This window comes from Corvus kubaryi, unplaced genomic scaffold, assembly GCF_017639235.1.
Source record: "Corvus kubaryi isolate FWS band 111438036 unplaced genomic scaffold, C.kubaryi_AGA036_p1.0 37397, whole genome shotgun sequence".
NCBI classification, from domain to species: domain Eukaryota; kingdom Metazoa; phylum Chordata; class Aves; order Passeriformes; family Corvidae; genus Corvus; species Corvus kubaryi.
Window position 1 is genome coordinate 8,944,915 of NW_024581136.1, and position 22,688 is coordinate 8,967,602.

The window sequence follows — 22,688 nt, forward strand, 5'->3', positions numbered from 1 at the left end:
ACTATTCATGGCATTAATATTAAAAAAAAAAGGATGATTCTCAAGTGAGAAACACAAAGTAAGAGATTAATTCAAGACAAGAAAAATTACTTATAAATTCTTTTAGGTTATGTTTGGCAGTCACTCTTTGTACCTTCACAGGCTTATTCTTTTTCCAGTGTGGAAGATTCTATCTACAAAGCCACCAGATAACTAAATAAAGGAAAATTCATGCACAGATGAACTACACATAGAAATAAATCATGCAAATTAAAACAATGCTTTGGAAAATACTGATTTTGCAGATAAATAATTTCTTAATCTATTCACAAATTTAAAAGTGCACGTGGTTATTTAAATGCTAATTTGCTCTTGGATTCTATGAGAAAAGCCACATAACACAGAGCTGTCACAGGTGTAACCAGAGAAGCAGGCTCAGCTCAGCTTCGCAAGGGGATGTCAAATGCCCAACCTCAGCATATTTGAGGAGACATATCAAAGACTCAGTAAACATCAAGCACTATCATCACTGCAAGCATTTTCTCAGCTACTTTAGTAAAGAAAGCACTAAAAGTGTAAGATGTCATAAATTAATTTATATAGCTATCTTTGAACCTGGCTGCAAGATGTAATTATTAGATTTTTTTAAAAAGTGAATTTGTAAGTTGTCTATTTACTCCTAAACTGAGAAATTTAGAAATAATAGGGTTTTATTGCTTGTATACACACCCCGAACAGAGCATGGGGATTTTGTTTATTTGCTTTTGCATTCACTTTCACCAGAAGCCTGCCCCTGGAAGACTTTTTCAGCTTTCATTCAAGACTTACATTCTTTTCTTTGTACAAACAGCCTGGATTTCAAGTATTGAAAGCAAAATACATAGCAAACCAAATATCATTTCCTCATTGTAAAGTTAACACAGAGAAAGCAAAGCTTCTGAGTAACCCAGGACTATATTGGTGCTGAAACAAAACAAGCACATCATGTGTGCAGCAAAGGAGATTATATAAATAATGGGCAATACACACATACAGATACAGGCATAAAGAACCAGTACAATAACAAGGAGCACAGCAATCAGATATAGCATATTATCAAGCTAAAAAACTGAATCTTTATAAATATTAAAGCAAAGAAGGTATTTGAACATAGTACAATAGGTTGGGGACTTTCACAGGAACAGCTTGTTAATACAACAGGTAAGAATGACTTTGTAAATCCAGATGAAGATATTGCAGTTAAAATTCAGAAACAGAAAAACAGACCTAGAGCATCCTGCACTTTAATAATGTACTCTACATTTGCAGGTATCTCCTCACAAGGCTTCCTCTGAGATTCTGATTAACTGCTTGATGTACCATTCCATCCTGAATACAAACTGCTACTGATTAAACATAGATTTTTTCATTGCACTAGAAACTAGACATCCCAAATTCCTTCCTCCAGTCTACATCAGCTTATCTTATTAAGAAGTTATACAAAACTGTCACATTTTTAGAGAGGTTAAGAAGACATTACTGGCTGCTTTGTAAACAAAGCCAATTCCCATATTGGAGGTGAAAATGATGTTAGCTTAACTTTATCCCTTTCCAAAATATTCATGTTGACAGATACTGAGCAAACCGAACACAAGCCCGCAGCAGGCCTTAACAGCAAAGGAGAACAGGAGCTGCATTAACAGAAACACAACCAGTAGTAACATAAAACTCTATTATTCCCCTTTGCTTGGCACTTCCACTAGGGGCATTTGGAATACTGCATTCCATTTTAGGGCCCCAATACAAGGATTTTGACAATGTGGAGCAAGTTCTGCAGAGGGCCATTAAGACATTGAGAGGGTTTTTGGAAGACTTGACCCTTAAAGAGAGAATGAGGATACAGGGCTTGTTTAAGCTTGGAGAAAGAGTTCAGCAGAACCTAAAAGCAGCCCTCCAGTACCTACAGTGGGATGTCAGAAGACAAACTCAAGTCCATGTTGTATGATGGAAAAACCCTAGAAACTACAAATAAATTGAAACAGGAATTTCAATCAAAAATAGGGTGAAGCTTTTTCACCATGAGGATACTCAAGCACTGGAAAAGACTGACAGAAAAGTTTTGCATTTCCAGTTCTTGAGATTTTCAAGACTTAGCTAGTCAAAATCCTTCACAATGTAACTGACCTCCTAGGTGATACTGAGTTATTTTGTAATTGCAAGATGTTTAGCGAGTTTCCTGTCCACTCTGCCTTGGCATCAAATTTTAGCTGAAATTGCAGACTTATCAGCTGTTTCCTTACTTCCTCTTTTGTTTTCTTTGTATAAAAAAAGAATTTGGCAAAAGGCCCTAGAAGAGGGTGAGCTAGCCAGTCTCTACCTGCCAGACACTAAACACATTGGCAAGTGCAGATAGATGGGAAAACCACAGATCAGAACAAAGTCCTTCAGACACCATTACTCACTAAATACAAAGGTATCCTCATGCAACTGTAAGAGACTCCAGATTGAGTTCCACGTCCTAAGGCAAAAAATTTCCTTTGAGACATTGTTCAGTGGCGGTTTTTTTCAACATGTAAAATCAAATGATTGTGGCTACTTTTAAATTCAAGCTAAACAGCAAACATCTTAACTTCTCTGATTTAAAACAATCAAAATACTAAAACAAATCCTACGGATTTAAAGAGAAAAAAGAATGTCACAAGACTACTATTTCCTTAGCAATACACTACTCAATTAGGTCAGAGATTTCTTCCAGTGATTTAAGTTTCACCGCGTATTTGTCAAACACCGAGTGTCCCACCTGCAGATGGCACCACAGATCACAGCAAACAGCTCCCGAAGCCGCTCCCTCCCGTACAGGCTCTGCTCTCACACAGCGCCGAGATCTTGTTTCAGATTTGTTCGCTTTGCCAGGCACACTTGAGCTCAGCATTTAATGCACACAAGGAAAAGGCATGAACCATTCGTCCTTTTCAGATTGCATATATTTCTTTTTTAAACTAGTTCCTGGTACTGAAAGGATTAACATTCCTTTCCTGCTTTATCACTTTCTTGAATCACTTTTTTTTTTTTAGTGTTTTTTTTCCCATAATTTTGTACTGGAGATTGAAACAAATAAAACTGTTAAATAATGTTCCAGGAAATATAGAGCATGGAAAAGAAAACAGATTGCTATGAGCAGGAAAACTTGCAATCTGGCTTTCTCTAATACACAACCTATGGGGAATACAAACTCCAGTCTTTGGATTCAGAGGTAGGAAGGAAAAAACAGAAGTAGGCTACGTGCCATTAGAAGTCCTCAGGCAACCTAAGCTTGTATACCACTATTCTATGTATATACACAACCACACATTGCTAAAAAGTCATTCCCAAAGTCAGCTGTGTAGAAAGTTCTTGTAATTCAATCCTTAATCTCTTTAGGGGAGCATTACATTCCCACTCTCACAGCAACTCTCACATATACCATCAAAGTGTCAGCTGGAAGAATATTATTTTGGTCCACAGTAACTACAGCAAAAAAATCTCAGCAAGGTAAAAGAAGCAGGGTTGAAATACATTACTTCAAAGGCTAACAATGTCCAAGCAAGAAGAAAAACATCCCATGCTTATCACCTGCAAACTCACCAGCCTGGCAAGGCACAGAATAGAGTTAAAATAATCTCAAAGTGCATGAAGTGTTCCAATCTGCTTGAGTCTGGTTAATGAACTAATACTGAACTGGACAGCAGCCTTGAAAGTCTGAAAAGTGAGAATTTATAATTTAAAAGCTAGCTTAAACACATACCAGAATTATTACTCCCTTGGGTTTATTAAAGCCAAATATAAAAGAACTTTTTAAAAAAACCCTAAGTAGCTAAAAAAAGCATTACCGAAACCAAAAATGCATTGAGCATTAAAACATAAATTTTCACATACTACATATAGCAAGCATGCTAAATTTCTCCTCATAATTTTTATTAAATTTTAAAATATTGAAGGAAAAGTATTGCCAAGCAGGTATATAAAGATAAAAAAACCAGTCGCTGAAGAAGAAAGAATTAAGGTCAATAAAAAGGTATAAGATTATATGTTTATGTAACAGTTTTCGTATATATTTGGATTATATATATATATTTATTGGATTATATATATATATATTTGGACATTTGGATATATTAGAGAAAAGAAAAAGAAACCAACACCAAACTACCACTTTTCAAAATTGTTCACCTTACGATTTAACATGGAAACAGTACTCTAACTAATGAAATACAAGGTAACATTTACTGTAAGTGACAGAGACTGCGAGAAAAGCTTGCTTTCAGTTTCACATGAACTGGGATCAACACCAATATATGCAAATGGTTTTAAATACTGGAAGTACAAATACAGTGGTTTTAAATACTGGAAGTAAAACTAAAACCTGACCTTCATATACTGAAGGTCAAACAATAGTGACTTTCACATGATACTCAAGACAAAAAATATGAAGGAAGATGGGTAGCTTTGTCATAAATGTTCAAATCTGGGCCACTTAGAAAAATAACAAAGTAATCCACACCATATCAGGTTCTGTTAGGTAACACTAGCATGGCCACCAGACTGTAGTGGAGAAGTAAACAGTGCATCTGAGAACAGACACGTCTCTGGTAAGCCTTTCCAAATCAGGCAGTTCTTTCAATGCATTAGTGACCTTGCCATGACAAGGTGCCTGGTGTCATTGGTGCAGTGTCAAGGACAAGTCCTGGCAGTCCAACTGCACATGAGAATAAAAACACACCTTCATGTACAACATAGAAAGATACAGGGACAACACTACCCTTGTATAGGGCTGCAAACCGTTTCTGCAGGGGCTGGGAGTGAATAATCACAAAGCATGGATTTAACACCACAAACTATTCCCCACTTCGGACATCTGCTTCTCCTATAGGGGAAGCACAAAACGTCGTACAGTGGCAACATCATAAGACAAATCTCATAGCAGCAAATATGTGCTTCAAGTGCAGGCTGCTAGAATTTGAAGCATGTTTACTAATAACAAAATGGTTTGGTAGGGACATGAATCCTCAAGTCCATTACACTGTTCCCAGGTGCATTACAGGGCTTAAAAAACAAAACAAAACAAAAACATTTATGACCTTTAAGACCATCATGCTGCCTCAAAAGACCTTCAATAAGGGAGACTGGCCATGTACTATGCTATTCTGGTGCTCAGAAAAACATATTAAATGCTTTTGTAAGTCTATTTCTATAGTGTAAGCCTAGCACATCTTGTATAAAAACAAAATATTTCTTTTTCACATTCTATAAATACAGGAAATTTCTCTTCCCAATTAAGTGTCCAGTTCTTTCAAGCAACACCAAACCATCCCGGTCTTCACTTCTTTCCAAGATGACATCTTCCATGTCACTCTCTTCTAAGCACTGAAATCAAACATCTTTTTCACACCATGATACCTCAAATTTGACAATATCTCCAGCAAAGCCTTATGCAGACCAAGTAGAATAGAATAGTTTTACACCATACCTATGTCAGTAAGGTGTTCTTTTCATCTATTAACATGCCATGGTTGACTCACCTTAAGATTCAAAAATTACCCAGACCTTTTCTGAGAAACCAATTCTTAGCTATTCAACTTCTATTAGTTCAGCCAAAATGTAGGACATTAATTACTTCAACTGCCCAAGGCTTCATTCTAGTCTTAGCTGATGAAGCAGTAACATACCATTCTCTTCCCATGGTTCAATTTCTAATTTAATAAGGATGTTTTCACTAAAAACCCAACCCTAGGATGCATTTTTTGAGAAACTTTAACTGATATATTATCTCAAAAGATAGCCTGTTAAACCATGCCAAAAGTTCTACTCAAGTCAGAATTTATCACATTTATGGTTTCTTCCTACCACAAGAATGATTACCACAATAGAAAGAAACTGTTTGACAAAACTGTCATCAACAACTATGAGAGCTATTATTTGGCTCCTTTATCACTTTCAAGGAGCTACTAAAAAACTGTGGAATCATTCACTGTACCTGTTAAACCTAAATCCTCCTCTCCTGCCTTACTCCTATGTATTCCCTTTTTAAAAGATGGCATTTGTCCATCCGCCATTTTTGGGAACTTCATGCATCCTCCATGACTAAGGGCAACTGCAATGACTCCCAAATTGCCTCATTAAGTTCTCTGCACATGCAAACATGAAATAGAACCAGCTTATTTCAAAACATCTCAGTAGACAAAATAAGCCTTGCCTCTCCTTGACTACAGCTCCTTTTGCTCTTGCTTTTAAGAGGTGCCATTCCCACCATACCTTCAAAAAGGGATGTTCTACAGCTCTAAGCCTCAGATTTAGATGATGGCATACAGGTAAATAGCACAATAGCCTTTTCCATGCTATTTCTCATATACTCCAGCATTACCCCATTTCCTCCAATGACAATTCATTAGGGTGACTACAATGACAGTGGCCTTCTCAATGCAATTTCAGGTAGTAGATTCCACAGACATATAAAATTTAAATTTTAATAATAATCTTGTGTAACCAAGATTCACAAACAAGAAAATAATCTATTCCCACATTGCAAGTTCAACTAGAATTTAAATTCCTCAGTGTTCAATTACTTACAAACCTGAAAAAGACAGTATGCCTAGGCTGCTCAGTTTTTCATGTAAAGATATTTTAATGGCTGTTCTTGGCAATATATAAGTCTTGCCCCTGGCTTGGCTGACCTTTTTACCTACTCACCATTTTTTACTTTCCAAAAGCATACAAGTTTTGGATTTCCTCTATAGCTTCTTTTAAAGCATTCCTGATGTATTTCATACTAGCTTCAATATGACAGATTTGAAAAAAGCTACAATGAGCACAAGCATTTTTTTTTAACTGTACAAACTCATTAGCACATCACACACTAATGATCTGCAGCTAAGTGAACCTTCTTACACAGTCCCAACAGCCCCTGATAAAGGTTCACTCACTGAGACATCCCAGCCACTTTATCTTGCTGAGTAGTACAAGTTCCCAAGCTTCCCTACAGGCTGCAGCACCAGTCCTTTGGCTGATCTCTCCCAGGGCTCCTCCTGAGCTCCACAATCATTTCATGAAAATGGACCAGCACAGTGCACTGGCTTCAGTTACTGAGAAACTCACACACTTTTTCCAGTGGTGTCAGTTTCCAGGGCACGCTTCAAGGGTTCACCTCTTTGGGGACAAATAATAGCTCTGATGTGAAAATAGTCAACATTTTAAGTTTAAACTGATCAGGGAGATTTTGCTTTAGTGAAAAATGTACAACAGTGAGCATTTTCCTGCTCATTTTTCTCACCATTCACTAGTGACAAATGGCTGCATATTGTTTTCAAAAACAAGTCCTTCCAGAACACAGATATAGAAGTAGCAGAGAATTTCTTATGATCAGACTGAAAAGGTTACTAATCAGAAAGACAACAGTCTCAGATTTCCCAAATAATTAATGAAGGAATGACTCAAGAGTCATGAGCATGGATGAGTATAAGCATACTAATAAACCTGTCAGTGAGGTTCCAAAATCAAAGCATAAATCCAATTTAATGGTCACTTAATGGTACATTTGACAAATGAGTTTATAAATTTTTGACTAAGCAAAATGCATACATGTTATTAAACATTTCAATAATTAAATCCCCTATGACTATTGATCTTAATAATGTACATTTTCTTTGAAAATTAATATTTTATAAAATGAAGGAAACTTAGAGAACAATGTTGAACTAATAGTCTCAACAAGAAAAATAAAACCGATTTCTATATCATACCTCTACACTGGGGCTAAGGCTGCTCGGCAATGTTTCTGATGTCACTGTTGTGCTTGGAAGGCTGGAGAAGTCCCAGGTATTCACAGGCTGGATTGGTTCCGATGGCTGAGAGTGATCAATGCATTTTGGATTGTCCAATAAGGTCACTTCATAAAATTCTTGAATATCTAAACATGTAAAAAAAATTGCAGTTAGGCTTGATAGTTCCTCTAATATTCTGATTTTAACTACATCTTCCTCCTGCAAAACGGATTAGATATGGCTTCATCTGTCATGGGTAAATTCGTAGGGATCAGCACGATCACATGAACCTCCCCCACCGCACACACAACTCGTTCTCTGTGCCCCTGTCTCAGAGCCTCCATTACCCACTCACTCTGGGCTTCTGCCACCAACCCCAGGAGCACAAGCTGCAGCAGGAACAACAGAAGCACATGAAATAACTGCAGTGGAATAGTGGAAGGGATTAGTGTCCATGTTTCAAGTTTTGGTAAACATAATTTCAACTAATGTAGCCTTTGGTTAGCTGAAATCTACTGTTCAAGGGCAATATTAGAAGGTTGTTTTGTACATGTTTCAACTAAATGATCACAGAAGTAGAAGAATAGAAGTATACTGATGAAATCAGCAAGAGAGAAGCTGCAAGAAGTTGGGAAAGGGAAGATTGATGAGGATAGGTCATCATCTGCTTTTTCAGTCTAAGTAACAGAAATAGGATGAAACTTAACAGTATGAATTACCCATCATGAACTAGTTAACAGCTTTTTCCATAACCCTGAAGACTCAGCTGGAAACATCTGAGAAACAAAAAATTTGGCTGTCTTGCATTTTTTATTGACATCCTACTCACTACATGAAGCATCAATAAAAAATACAATATAAAGAAGCACCAAAGGTGTTCCTATGAAGTGTAGGTGTATGAAACCTGCTATCACAACTGCAATCAGATCCATAAACACACACATTTAAAAAAAAAAAAGTCAGAGAAGCTATAGGCTAAGGGAAGGGCAAACTAAGAAGTTGTCCTGTAAAGGTTTTAGTCTCTTATTCAAAGTAAAAATCAAGAGTTGCAAACTCTTGATTTTTAATCACACCAACTTCATAGAAGACAAACATACAAACACAGTAAGCCAAAGGAAACAGGACCCAGCCATGAGTGAGGAGTCTAAGCTGCAGTTTTGTAGCTTTCTAGCAACAGCCCAGAGTCAGTAACAGAGGCACAATAACCAATTCCTTTATAGAGCCATCCCACAAAAAAAAAGACCACACAACTAAGAGTTGCAAATACTGTTGCTGGCACTCCACTCTTATGTGTTTTTATAGACATTGCACTTCTGCTCTCTACCAGTTCAGAAAACTGAAATTCTCAAATTCCATTTGTATCTTTCCTCTGAACAAGAGTCAAATTCCTACCAACAGCTTACATTAATTTTTAAAGTTATACTTGCTCTTGGCACTGCTGATTGGAAGAAATAGCAGTGAGGGTTGCAGAAGACATTAAGTGACCTAGATATACAGGAGCAAAGCAGCCTAAGAGATACAAATTGCCTTTAAATCTCTTTCACATTAGCTCCCTCAGTTGCAAATTTGTCTTGCAGCTGCATTAACATCAATACATCAATCAAGCACACCCAGCAAAGATTTTTTTCCTTCAACAGAGAGTACTTTGTACATTAAAATAGGCAGTGGTTTAAGTTGATTCTATAGCTGCAATCCACAGCAACCAAGCCAGGAAGATCACTACATTATTTATGGGAAGGGGTTATTTGTGCAACTGTTTTGCAACAGAAATCTAGGACACCGATTTTCAATTCTGCTACTATTCCTTTTAAGTCCCTGCCAGCGGAGGTAGCCATTTATTCCTCCTGCAAAACGACTCATTTCAAAAAGCACAGCATTTCCCATACCTCACCTCCACTTCTCTATGCAGGACACCACAATAGACTTGCTATTGAAAGATGGCAAGACATATATGCACCACTTAATGAGGGGATTAGTTTCTGTTTATCCTGGACTTGCTCCAAATCCACAAAGTTTCTAGAAACTTGGTATCTATATGATAATATCTACCTTCTTAAAAAAAAGTTTCCATTTTTACTATTCAGAATGCAAACATTAAGTGTGTACAAGTATAGGCAAGCCACCTATGAACCCTGAACGCATTAGGTCCACAAGAATGCAAGTTGACAATTACACTTTTATAAAGCAAGAAACTTAAACCATACTAAATTAAATCTAAAAGTTCCTTCTTCTTTTCTACAGCTATATATCAGCTCACAAAAATATTTCATCACCTCAACACATTTGAATATGTACTGAACACATGTTAAATATGTGTGGACACATTAGCATATGAAAAGTTCTAACATTTTCCTAATTATTACAAATAGCAGGTAGTAAAATACTAAGTTTTAATTGTATTTATGGTCAGATTCCTTCTTCAAGCTAGGATGTGCCATTTCTTGTTACAGCACTTTTCTCCCATATTAATTGCAAGAGAGATTATATCCCAAACTAAGTTACAGAAAACTAAGCTACAGAAAACTGATTCAAACCAGGTATCACAAAACAGCAAAAGAAAACACCGATGGGGAACATTTCAAAACTAGAGGGGAACATTAAAGGAACAGCTGAAACTTGAAAAATAGGAGCACGGAGTTTTAGGAATCCAAAGTGACAAAAAGTGATGAATGGTAGGCAACACATAAAACCATCCTGAAATTTGGTCTGCCTACAAGTAAAACCACATTAAGTAGCCAAATCAGAAATATGGTTGACAGCAAAAAGGATAAAAGCCTATACAAAGTGACAGACCACCAGTTCTGCAATGAGCACTCTTATGAAAAGGAAAATTGTATTCTTAGCCTATTAGTAGTGTGAAAAGATAAGCAACGGTGACAAACTGGGGTTTTTTACTCTAAAAGCCATTTGCTGGTGTATTGCTCACCCCCTTCTCATATTCTCCACTCATCTTAGTTTTGTTCTTTGAACAGGCTAGTTCACCAATAACATGATATGCCAGAAGCTAAAACTGCTCACTTTTAAAGCAAACAAGAGTTATCTGCCAAATACAAACTGAAACCCAAATCGACTTTACAAGGGAGATCCAGCTTCACTAAAAACCACAACACAGTAATTAAAAGAACAGCAGAACTGCAGAAACAAATTCTTTTCTTTCCTAAAGTGTATTTGAGGGCGGTTCAAGAGACTACATCAATTCTGTCTAAAGAATCTGCCTCCACGGACAAGGATTCCAACCAGCAACATGACACCATTCCTCAAGATCAATTTCTTCCCCGCTCCTTAGAAATCAAACATAAGGCCTCTGCTTACCATTTGTACAGGTATGTGCAGTGTCTGCTACTTTTTGCTATATATTCAACAGAGGGTACACTTGTAATCAAGATAACTTAAGGTCAGTGCATGTTCTAAAAAATCTCATTGCCAAGCCAAGTTCTCCACATGCACCTACAGAAAGGAATATTTAATTTTAGTATAGTCAGCTAGGACAATTAAGCTGAGCAGAATTATTCCCTGCATCCACTTACATGTGAACCTTTTGATAACTTGTAACTTTGCAAGTGAAAGACGGGATACCTATAACAGCATTTTCTTAAGGGAATGGGGCAACCCTATATACAAGGTGTTGGCATTACTCATAACAGTCCATGGGCCTTGTGTTAAGTGAATAACCAGGCCTCTGCACTTGTCCTGGCCTGCCCAGAGCTTTGTTTTAGTTTGTCCAACTCTACCACCAATTATCTAAAGACCAGAAGACTCATCTAACTTGCATGGCTTTTACTTATCTTCAGACAACTGTGTGAGCCAACACCTATTTCTATAAATATTTTTATATATAATACACACGGCTTATACATAAATAAATATTTGCTACATATATTCCATAAATAGTATACAAAAATATGTGAAATCATTCAGTATTACATCACACAGTTGTCCAAAGCTAACTAAAAGCTGTACATAAATACAAGTACATGCACACACGCAGGCTGAATGTACAAATTTACATCTGTGTGTGTGTAACAGCTAACACATACCAATAAAAATGGGTTATTCCATAGGGAATGGATTACCTATGACCTCAGGAAAAAAAAGCTGCATAGAAGAGCAAAGGCATAGCATGACAGCAGAGGCCTTGAAAACAAAGACACAGGATGGTATCAGAGGCCTCAAGTCTACAAGCAATTCAGCAACCGCTAATTACTGGTCAAAGGAAGCCAACCTTGAGAACTGGGCAAAAAAATTTCAGGGGGTAACAGAACAAAGAACATCCAGCATATATAAAATACACAGTACATACAAGAAATTCAAATGCAACTGCAAAGTAGAGAAGAAAGAGTGAAGCATAGAATATGTCAGCAAACAACAATAACCTCAACAAAACAACAGTGAGGAGGAAGAAACATTCAACACTGTGCACCTCCATGGGAAAGATTCCCTTTACTCAGTCTCCCATTCCGTTCCTCTCTGACCATCTTTTGATATGTTCTGGTTTTCAAACAAGCATCAAGCAACTCCCTGTAATTTTTTTATATGATGTTGGTTTCTGATATTGAACCTCTGTATTATGGTATGGAGGGAACCAATTAAATTTCATTGGCATTTACTATTTATCGGCCTGAAACAGAGTTGTAGTTGAGGTGAGTGCCGGTCTCAAAGTAACAAGGGATAGGACAAGAGGAAATGACCTCAAGTGGTGCCAGGGGAGATTTAGATTGGAAATTAGGAAAAATTTCTTCTCTGAAGGGGTTGTCAAGCATTGGAAAAGGCTGTCCAGGAGAATGGTTGAGTCACAAGAGGTGTTTAAAAGACTTGCAGATGTGGTGCTTAGGGATATGGTTTAGTGGTAGACTTCGCAATGCTGTGTTAAAGGTTGGACTCAATGACCATAAAGGTCCTTTGCACCTTAAATGATTCTGTGATTTATTTTTTTTTTAATTGAAACCATTCCTCTAATGATCACAGTAACCTACTATTTTTAAGCTTTGCATTTTTACACTTTAAGCATCTTGACCATTTGTGGGTTATAGATGATTTTTCTTAAATAAATGCCAGGAAATTCCACACAAGCTCAGCATTTCATGACCTTGAACAGTTACACGTTTACTACAACAGACTGCTCTGGATACTGTCCATGTAAACCAGTGAACTGTTGTCCTTACATCATGTAATACACAAGGGTATAAACTGCTACCACAATATACGTGAATTTAACAATCACATTTGTGTATGCTGTATTAATTGTATCCCCATGTGAAGGTTTTCAGTTTTAATGTAGTTAACAGCTTTGCACATGAACAAGAATTAATTTAGGAAGCTCATGCTTCTTTTCTGTTTGTTCATTTTTTTTATAAAATCTAAATTCATGTTTTGCATTCTAAAATGCAAAGGGAAGGGTTTACCTGCTGGCAATTCTAATGCTGGCTGTCTAATGCAGCCCAAGAGACTATTTACCACCTTTTGTTTCAAAGCACACTGATTGTTCACATTCAACTTTTTGTCACCAGGACCCCCACATCGCTACTTGCAATATTTTTTTCCAGCTGGGTGACACACAGTATATATTGGTACATAGGATTATTTCTCCCCAGGTGCTGGACTCTACATTTCTACTTGTTGAGCTCCATGAGGTTCCTGTCAGCCCATTTCCTCAGCTTGTCGAGGTCCTTCTGCATGGCAGCATGACCAGGATTTACATGCTTCAGCTACTTAGTTAATTCTGCACTGACATTGACAGGTGCTCCTTTCTGATAGGTCTTCAACAGCAGAACAAACCAATTTCAGCCAAAGCCAGCAAGACAGCAAAACACTAGATAACTTTGCATCACCATACAGACTTTACCACACAAAGCTTTTCAATACCAGCTTTGTTCAGGAGAACCTCTCAGAGACACCACCCTCCCTCAGACCTGCAAGCAACCAAGGAGTTTATGAATTCCATCAGAAATTGACTTATTTCAGTTTAGTCCGTGTAAGCAATTCCTTTGTCATCTCTCATTGGTCTGCCTCTTCTCAGACATTTGTTGATCTAAATAGAGCACATGCAAATGCCTGCTTTTGTTTATGACATTACCCATATTTGAAAAAACAGGTTTGTTAAGAATTTGACTACCTGTGTGTTGTCCAGGAAGAGGTGCTATCCCATTATAAATTAAGTACTTCTCTAAATCAAGGAGGAGAGGGAACAACAGCTTTATTTCTTAGGGCTTCCTGCCAAAGCACCCAAAGCACTTGAAAACTTAAGCCTTAAAACTACTAGAAAGGAAAACAAAGGTCAACATGCTATTTCAGTTCAGAGCAATTTGAGATATACGGTATCTGCCAAATTCTTAACAGCCCAACATAACAAACGTATAGACAAAACAGAGTCATGATCACTGTCAGAACAGGCAAAAGAGTCTGCCAACACTACAGCCTTTCATTCTTCAGTCATAAAGCAGCTCCTAGTAACTCCAAGGAAGGCTCAATCATGCATGCTTACTTCACCTGCTACATCAAGCTAGGAATATCCATTTAATATAAGTAAAGCACAACCTGAAAAGAGCATGATTAGTGATGAACAAAAAAATACAAACATCAAGAAAAGCTTCATGTCCATTTACCAAGCCAATGACCAGAGTTAAGTAACCACTCTCTTTGTGTATTTAATGGTTGTGTTGTCATGGTGTGCGTGTCTGATCAAAAATCAGTGTTAGCATTTTTACTATGAGAAGTGAAAACCAGCCTCATCACAACCTCTGTAAAGCCCCTTTCAGGGTTGGCTGTTTGGGGAACTATTTCTTCTTTAAAACTGATGCACACAATCAAAACGTCTTAAAAATTTAAGGAGCAACTTGTGGTGCAGCTTTCTCACTACACGTTCTGTTCTACAAGATCCTTTGCTGCAAGCTGCAGCATCCAGCTACTGATCCCCAGCTCTTCCACTTGTTCCAGTAACTGTGTCCCACCCTTTGAACATCCTTTCTGCACACACTTTTTTGCTTAATTCAAATTCCAGGAGATGTTATTTTCCATTTTTCACTTCCAGTTCTCCTGAATTGGTGCTTAGCTGAAACTGCCCTCATCTAACCTCAGATCTAATTGTGTGCTTTTATTCCTCTAGCTGCTTTTCACACTCAGACAAATTCAACTCCTTACCAACCTGACCACTTACACTTTCCAAACTATTCATTCATATTTTCCTCTTTGCTTACTAACCCCTCCTTCACCACATCTTCACAGAATCAATTAGGTTGGTAAAAAGAACTCCGAGATCGAGTCCAACCTATGACCTAACACCATCATGTCAACTACACCAAGTGTCATGTCCAGTCTTTCCTTAAAAAGTGCTTCCCATTGTCTTTATCCAATTTTCCTTCAGAAACCCACAGGGTCTTCTATGTCCAGAATTAAGGCAGGAAAAACTGTCACACCCAGATGAAAACTGACACAACAATATTCTGTTGTCTAAACTTTCTGATTTAATATCACCTCATGCACACTTAGTCATCAGCCTAAGCCTAAAAAACCCAAAGAACCACCCAACTTCCCCCTAAACACACAACAAATATCCAACTAAAAATGAACTCCCAGCTATCCACCCTCCCCAAATATCTCAACACCAGTTGCAAACCAGTAGCCACTACAAAAATGTACTATTTTCTTAAAGGGATATATTTACTACTGTCTTTAGTGGCAACAAAAACCTTACTATCAAGTTTTATTTGTAGTATGTCCCATAGATAATGTTAGTACAGGGCTGATGAGGTTTCTCACCAGACAAATGCATTCAAAAAATCAAACTAGTTTTGGGATGCGTTCACTCAACCCTCCAAGTAGAGCTTCCATATCAGTGCACAGCTCTGCTTAGATGAGACAGCACAAGCATTGGTTTCCTCTACCTACAGGAAGCTCCAAGGTAATTATGTGACAGCAGTCGCAACACAAGGCTGGGTGTGCCACAGAGTAGCATCTCCTCCAGCACTAACACTTGTGTGTTTCCTGCAGCCAAATTTTAACATAAGTTTCTGAAAACCACTTAAAGTTGCAGTGCTTTTACAATTTGCCCACAAGTTCTTCTTGCTGCTCCTCTGTCTTAGGCTGACTTTTTAATTTCAAGCCAAAATAAGTCAGCTGTTTTGAGGGCATGGCTGGGAAGATATTTGCACATGACAAGATTCCTATAAAAGCTTTACCAGAGAGCTCTAGAACCTCCCTTAACTTGGAGAAAGGACATGAAGCTAAGGAGGTTATTCTAGCGTCAGCCCTACACCTTCTGCAGTCTCTTAACAATCTTGCAAATTTGGCCTAGTTATAATTCAGGAAACCATCTGTGCAAGGAGACTCCTAGTCAGCTGCTACAGTTCGGTTTCTTTGAAGTTTCCTTCCCCCTGCACCAAAACAAGCTCTATCTCTCAATATACAGGCAAACAGATGCACAGGGGGCACAGGGCATTCCAGCTGCAGAGCTGAACAAGATGTTCTGCCCTTGCTGCTAGGACCACCATGGAAGCAGGACTAAGATCAGGACAAATATCCTCTCTCATGCTTTCCCCCTTCCTCTACACTGTACCCAGCACTGAACCAAATGTTGAGGGAGATGAGGAGCAAATCCAGGAACACAGAAGTATGAAAGGAGACAGGCAGCACAACTAGAGAAAAGAGGTAAAAGAACAGAGGAAATAAAGCAAGGACAGCCCAGAGGGCAAACTTTCCCAGAACCTGGAAACTATACCAATTATTCAAAATTTTGACTGTCTTTTCAGCCCCTGGATGAACAGCAGACTTATTAACAAGGTTTTTTTGTCAGCAGACCCTTTCAATAGTAACCCTGGGAAGAGAACACTGCAACTGATACATTCTACAGTGCAGCTATTCAACACTGAATACACAGTCAATGCAACACCACAAGGATAAACTTTTGCCACAATACTATTTATCTGCATACCAGTAGCTACTCAACTTACTAATTACTTGCTATTTTAGGCTACCAAAAGCAGCACCTAATCCCAAAAATTCAATACATTGCCCTGCCACACGCACACGCAAGATGGTGGAAAACACTTTAAAAAAGCAAGCTATCAAATTACACTACATACATACAAAATAGTAAGTAACTCTTTAAAAAAGAGGAGCAATGAGACTATTTCACTTATTATTAGGTTTCTTGAAGAGGAAGACATGAAGTTCTTCCAAAGACTGGGACAGTTGGACAAACTGCACAGCAGAAACATACTTACAAAGACTAAATTAACATTCCAATCATTTGGACACCAAGTAAAATGTTTATCCTCCTTCCATCTGGATGAAGGTACTTAACTACCTTTGTAAACACAGCCCTAAGTCAAATTTCTCTAAAACTGACCAGCTTTTGTGTATTTGAAGGAGACCATAGCAAGCATAACCACAGTACATCTTTAGGAAATTTATCTGGAAAGTCGATAAACACCTGAACGTTGCAAGAATTATATTGCATGGATGTTTCAGCCTCAAACATGAGCAAAGATACTGACTCACAGAAGCTGCAGTCTGGGGAAAAAGTCACAAAAATGCAGCAAGGATTAGATTTCAATGCGAATATAACCTATTTAGCACCTGCAACAATTTCAGTACTATCCAATGTTACAGAAGATCCCATTCTCCGAAAACCTTCCTCTAATAAAAGCATAATAATAACAAACCCCAGCAATATTCATTGACTATCTAACAAGATCCTCAGCTTATTGACAATAATTTCTGTATTCTTAATGTAAATATTATTCAGCTGAGTCTGAAAGAATGTGCACTAAGGCTTCAGTAACCTTTGAAAAATGGGAAGGCTCGTGCTGATTTGCAGTTAACTGTGTTATCATGGCATATGGTCTATTAACTGTACTGCTGAAATAAAAGTTGATACTGAGGTTTCCCCAAGAGCAAGTATTTTTGGTTTCATTTCAGAAGAGGAACTTGTGTTTAACTTTGTTTAATTTCCAGTTAGCCAGCAAGTATAGGAAATATTCCCAAGGTGACTAAGTGCGAAGGAGCGAGAAGAGCTCCAGAGCTGCCACACACAGCTCAGAGCTGAAATCACACACCAGGTAGCAGGAATGTGGTCAGTCCACTCCAAAGTGGACCATCTTTGGGGCGTGCTGACCCAGTCCAGTCTACTTCAGTCTAAAATCTAGGTGTATTTTCCTAATTTAATTCAGAAAGCCACTATGGACAGAGATGAGACTAGGTTTTATATTCCTAGAATTTTCAGTCCCAATCACCCTGCTGAGAAACCTGAAAAAAGAATTTACTTTATGTAATCATCAATTTTTTCAAAATTTTCAGAGACAGGACATCCTTTTCTGGGGTGTAAAAATGTATTAACAGCATTTGTAATATGTTCTGTTCAATCAATAAAGCTCATCCAAACTATGGTTAAAAGCACCTTCAAGATTATGAGGGGAAGCTGTTCTTTGGTTTAGTAAGGATTACTGAAACAACTACATTTTTTTATTCAAAATTTCCTACACTGGATGTCTAGTGCTACGGAGCGCCAGTGCATAAGCACAATTTTCAAGGCAGGTCTCCATACAAAAGGACTCCAAGTGAAACAAAGGAGATTGCTTACACAATGAAATTCAACACATTGAATCTTCCCTGGTCAGATTTGCTATTTTATACTAAAAAGCCTGTATATGCATAGCTACAAAGTTATATATATGTGTGTATAGATATATACACAAAAACACCCCACTTTAGGCAAGAAGGGTAGCACAGCCAACTGCATTGCCAGTGTATGTAGCGACTCTGCTAGAACTCCCTTTTTCTGACACCAGTGCACAGGGAGTTAGTTATCGTCAGGAAAATGAATGCTTTTAAAGTAGCAAACTAACTCATGTTTCTAGCTATAGCTATAATATTTTTAATTTTAGAAGTCTATTTAAATATGGTAAACCTCAACATGACACCCATTACAAGCAGATCTTAATTAAACAAAAATATTATGTGTATAAACAGAAGTCTGCTTCACATGTTTTCTGTCAGAAGTGTTATTTTTGCATGCAAGTGTTTTTCTTTTTATATTTTCAAAAAGATAAATATATCTGTACCTTTTCAAGAACCTGTAGCTTCTGAAAAGGTAAAAGAGTGCCTAAGCTAAGAACAGAACTTACCTGCAGAATTATTATCTCACTATTTGAAGATAAATACCAAATACTTTACCAAAGTGAAAATAAGTCTAGCCCATTTTCTATATATGGATATTTTCCTTTGGTCTCGTAATAAATTGGCTCACCAATGATGAGAATATCAGTAACAAGTCATTTTAACTGGAAGCAAGAAATCATAAGCTAGAAAAGATACCACACATTTTTGAGCCTTTATAAAAGGAAATTGACTTAAAACTGAGACTATTCTCGGGTTGATTTTAATTACAGGCCCTTGGTATTCATTTAATTAAAGTACTAGAAATTATTACACATAGCTGGTTGAAGCAATGGAAAATACCACATTACAGAAGGCAAAAAATATAAAAATGGGCTTTTTCAGAGACTGTTTCATGGAGGTCATATTTGGTTACCACTTTTGTTACAGATTCAAAGTTCTTACAGTTACCTCACTTAAAATGTAACACTGTTGCAATGTCCATCTTGTGACACTGGCTGTTCACACTGACTAGTTACTAGTCTAATTCAAATGATTTCAAGCCATAATTCAAGAACAAGGTCAAGCTTGTAGACTGATGAACTAAAATTTTATTGAGAGAACTAAAAGGAGAGGACAACATATAAAAGGCTCAAATAAAAAATTAATACTACTTATTCTTCAGCATCCAAATGGAAATTACAAAAAAAAACCCCTTTCAATTTCTAAAACATCTTTAGTTTCTAAAACCTTTTAATATCTAAAAACATGAACACTGTTGAAATTGTAGTTTTTAGTAACATTTAATTTCCTCCATTATAAAGCCAAAGATGTATTTCAGTGCATAATGCTATTTATTGCTTGAAGGAACAGCATTTGATTGCCAAGTCAAAAATTATACTAAAAAAGATACATGAAGTTGACAGCAGATCCTGACTACAACCTTCGCAAACCTACCTACTATGGGCAAGCAAGTCTTGGATATAGTGCAGTAACTTGGCAGAAAAAGCAAAAAATAAAGGGATTTTTTTGCATTGTTTTTTGGTTTAAAATTAAAAAAAAAAAAAAAAAAACAACCCTACCCAAACCAGAAACTAAAAGTAGCACACTTTCTGGAAGAAGTATCTCTAAGAGAAATAACTTGGTATAGTTGAGCCTGAAACTTGCTGTCAGAACAGCACTGGTTATTTCAGTTGGGAACACATTACAACTTCTATGAAAGGCACACTTTAAATTCAGCCATAAAGTAATGAGCAATGGCGTATTCCAGGTAAGTCTAACTCCCAGCAAAACTGAATACTTCATCCAGCCTGCTCCCAGATCTTCATGGAGAAAAAAGACAAGCAGGAGCCAACTCAAGGCCTTCCCAGTAACTGCGGCCATCTTCCAGATCACATCCTTTCCTGGGAGCCTCCCCACTCTTTACCCCCACCATGCAGTAATCACACCATAAAGGTAGGTGTTTCCAGGAAAACAATAGCCAGGAGCAGCCTGCTAGGAACAAGAACTCCCCTGATGTATTTCCACAGAAGCAAGCAGGTTAAAGGAGAAAGACCCAAGCTGACAGCATAAATTGCTTGGCAAGTACCAGCCTTCTGCCAGATGGTTTGGGAATGTATGTATGCAATTTAGTAAACAATCATACAGGGACCCAGGATATGCAAAGTTAATGCAAGAGGCCCAAGAAGCACCTGCTGTGTGTGCACAGATGAACTGAACAAGAACTAGGGTCCTGTGGTTGCAACGTGCAGCTTCTTACAAGTCCAGAAAACAGGCCACACAGCCCACCCAGGCAACAACACATTCCTCTTTTCTGCTCTTGCAGAACAAGCCAGCAGACATGAGGTTGCCTGCTCTTTCAAGTCTACTACTTGGTGTAGACTTACAATACTACAACTAGGTGTAGACTTATACAATGAAGATTCATAAGTGGGTATGAGAAGAAACTACATCTTGCAGGTTTTAGTATCAAAGGCTAACAGACAGGTATCTTTTCAATGAAGGGAAGAAAACAGAGTACTGCATGGACCTTCAAGAGTTTTAAAATAAGAAGCCCTCACACATACACACACACAGAACAAGAAAACTGGCAGTCGACATTGAAATTTTTTGACACAAGAATCCAACATTCTGAACTGCCAATGAGTGAATCTGTTCATACGCGTCCCACAAGGATCATATTTAGCTCTTCACTGTGGAGTTGATTAGCATCAACTGTGTAGTGAAGAGAAATGCAGAGTTCCTATACGGAAAAGATTCTTGTAACTGACCTATTCTCACAGTTACCCTTTGTGGACTTTTACATGATAAGAAAAAAAACCCAGCACAATTACTATCTTCTGAAAATCTACACAAGATTAAATAAATGCTCCAGAAGAAAGCATTCAGCAGCAATGCATGTTTATGTTTTGCCTGTCCCTATGCTTTCACCACAACACAGGTTCAAAGAAGCTGCAGCCCTGTGAAGGAAGATGTGCACCCCTAGGACAGTAACCATGTAGAAAGTCAAGTAACAAATATAGCTACAATGTTTGTCATCAGTCCAATTCAGGCACTGGTTACTGTTAAAAGACAAGGATGGAGAACAAACTTTATTCTTGAGGATAAACTAACATTAGCTGCCATAAAGATAGTGACAAATCAATCAAGAAGAAACCACTCCTCACTGCTTCCCTGCAGAAGTTTCCAAATAAAGACAGGATTCTGCAAGTTCTATTTATGCTCAGGTTTTTTTTCCAAACAGACAGGCAGGAAATTCAAAATTACATGCAAGTGCTTCTAAGAAGTTATGGGAACATTTTAAGTCAAGCACTCTAAGGACTTTAAACTAAGAATTAGTAGTGCTTTCACTACACTTTAGTATGCAACAAAGGAGAAGAGATGACTAGTACTCCCTGAAGCATTAGAGGTTTCTTCCCATTTACTTTAGGTTAAATTTGCACTTCAGTTATACACTCTGTGATGTTTTTAGAGACTCTTCAGCAGGACCTGCTTGATTCCTTAAACTAAAAACATTTCAATTCATTCACTAACCTGTTACATACAGAGAGAAAAAAAAACCCCACCCTCCTTAGAAATTTATCAGGTGAGCAGAGACGCATGGAAAAACAATCTAAAGAAATCTAGGATAACATACCACAGAATTAAAAACTACTCCACAGTTTTAAGCAGTTTGGATCAGTCAAAAGCCTCAAATAAAGAAAGTACATGTAACAAGTGAACTGTTGATCTGTAACAACACGTGTGTTACTATGCTAAACAAAAACACAACGACAAGAAGCACATGGCTTCTAATTTAAGGGTAAACCACCTTTTGTTCTTAACACCACAAGTGACAGCATCAGCAAGAACCAACCGGCTTACGCACAAACTGAAAGAAGTCAACCTTTACCTATCAACGCCTGGAAAAGGTTACTTTGGAAGATGCTGATGACACGCTCGATGGAGTTCCGCAGCTGCCGGTGCTCCGTCTGGCTCAGCTTGGAGCGGTATTCCTCCAGGAGGCGCAGGGCTCGCTGGGTATCTGCAAGCAGAGACCAGACACACGGCTGACCGGGGCGCACCGGGCAGGAGCACCGGGGATGCAACAAGCCCCCGTGGCCGGGACCGCCCCAGCCCGGCGCGGCAGCTCCTTTGTTCGCAGCCGGGAGAGAGCGGGAGGGACGCTGCCCTCGGCGTGCTCGCACCGCCCGCAGCCCCGCGGCTCCCGCCAGCCGCCCCCCCCCGCCCGTCCCGCCGCGGCAGCAGCTGTCAGCCGGCGGCTCCGGCGGCCGCGGCCCCGGGCGTGCGGCGCTCACCTTGCTTCCTGACGGGCATCGCGCCCCGCGCCCGGGGCTGCCCCGG

The 22,688-nt window shown here is 38.3% G+C and overlaps 1 protein-coding gene across 10 annotated transcripts in view; it reads right to left on the bottom strand.

Annotated features, from left to right (window-relative positions):
- Window positions 1-22,682, bottom strand: part of DLG1 (discs large MAGUK scaffold protein 1) — a 149,836-nt gene extending 127,154 nt beyond the window's left edge. For all 10 annotated transcript variants that reach the window (XM_042042539.1, XM_042042549.1, XM_042042536.1 and 7 more), the window contains exons 1-3: window positions 22,643-22,682; window positions 22,237-22,368; window positions 7,734-7,900 (exon numbers count right to left, since the gene is read on the bottom strand). In XM_042042539.1, the coding sequence (XP_041898473.1) occupies window positions 7,734-7,900; window positions 22,237-22,368; window positions 22,643-22,661 (318 nt within the window). In that variant the 5' untranslated portion in view covers window positions 22,662-22,682. The remainder of the gene's footprint in view (window positions 1-7,733; window positions 7,901-22,236; window positions 22,369-22,642) is intronic.
- Between the last annotated feature and the right edge of the window lie 6 nt (window positions 22,683-22,688).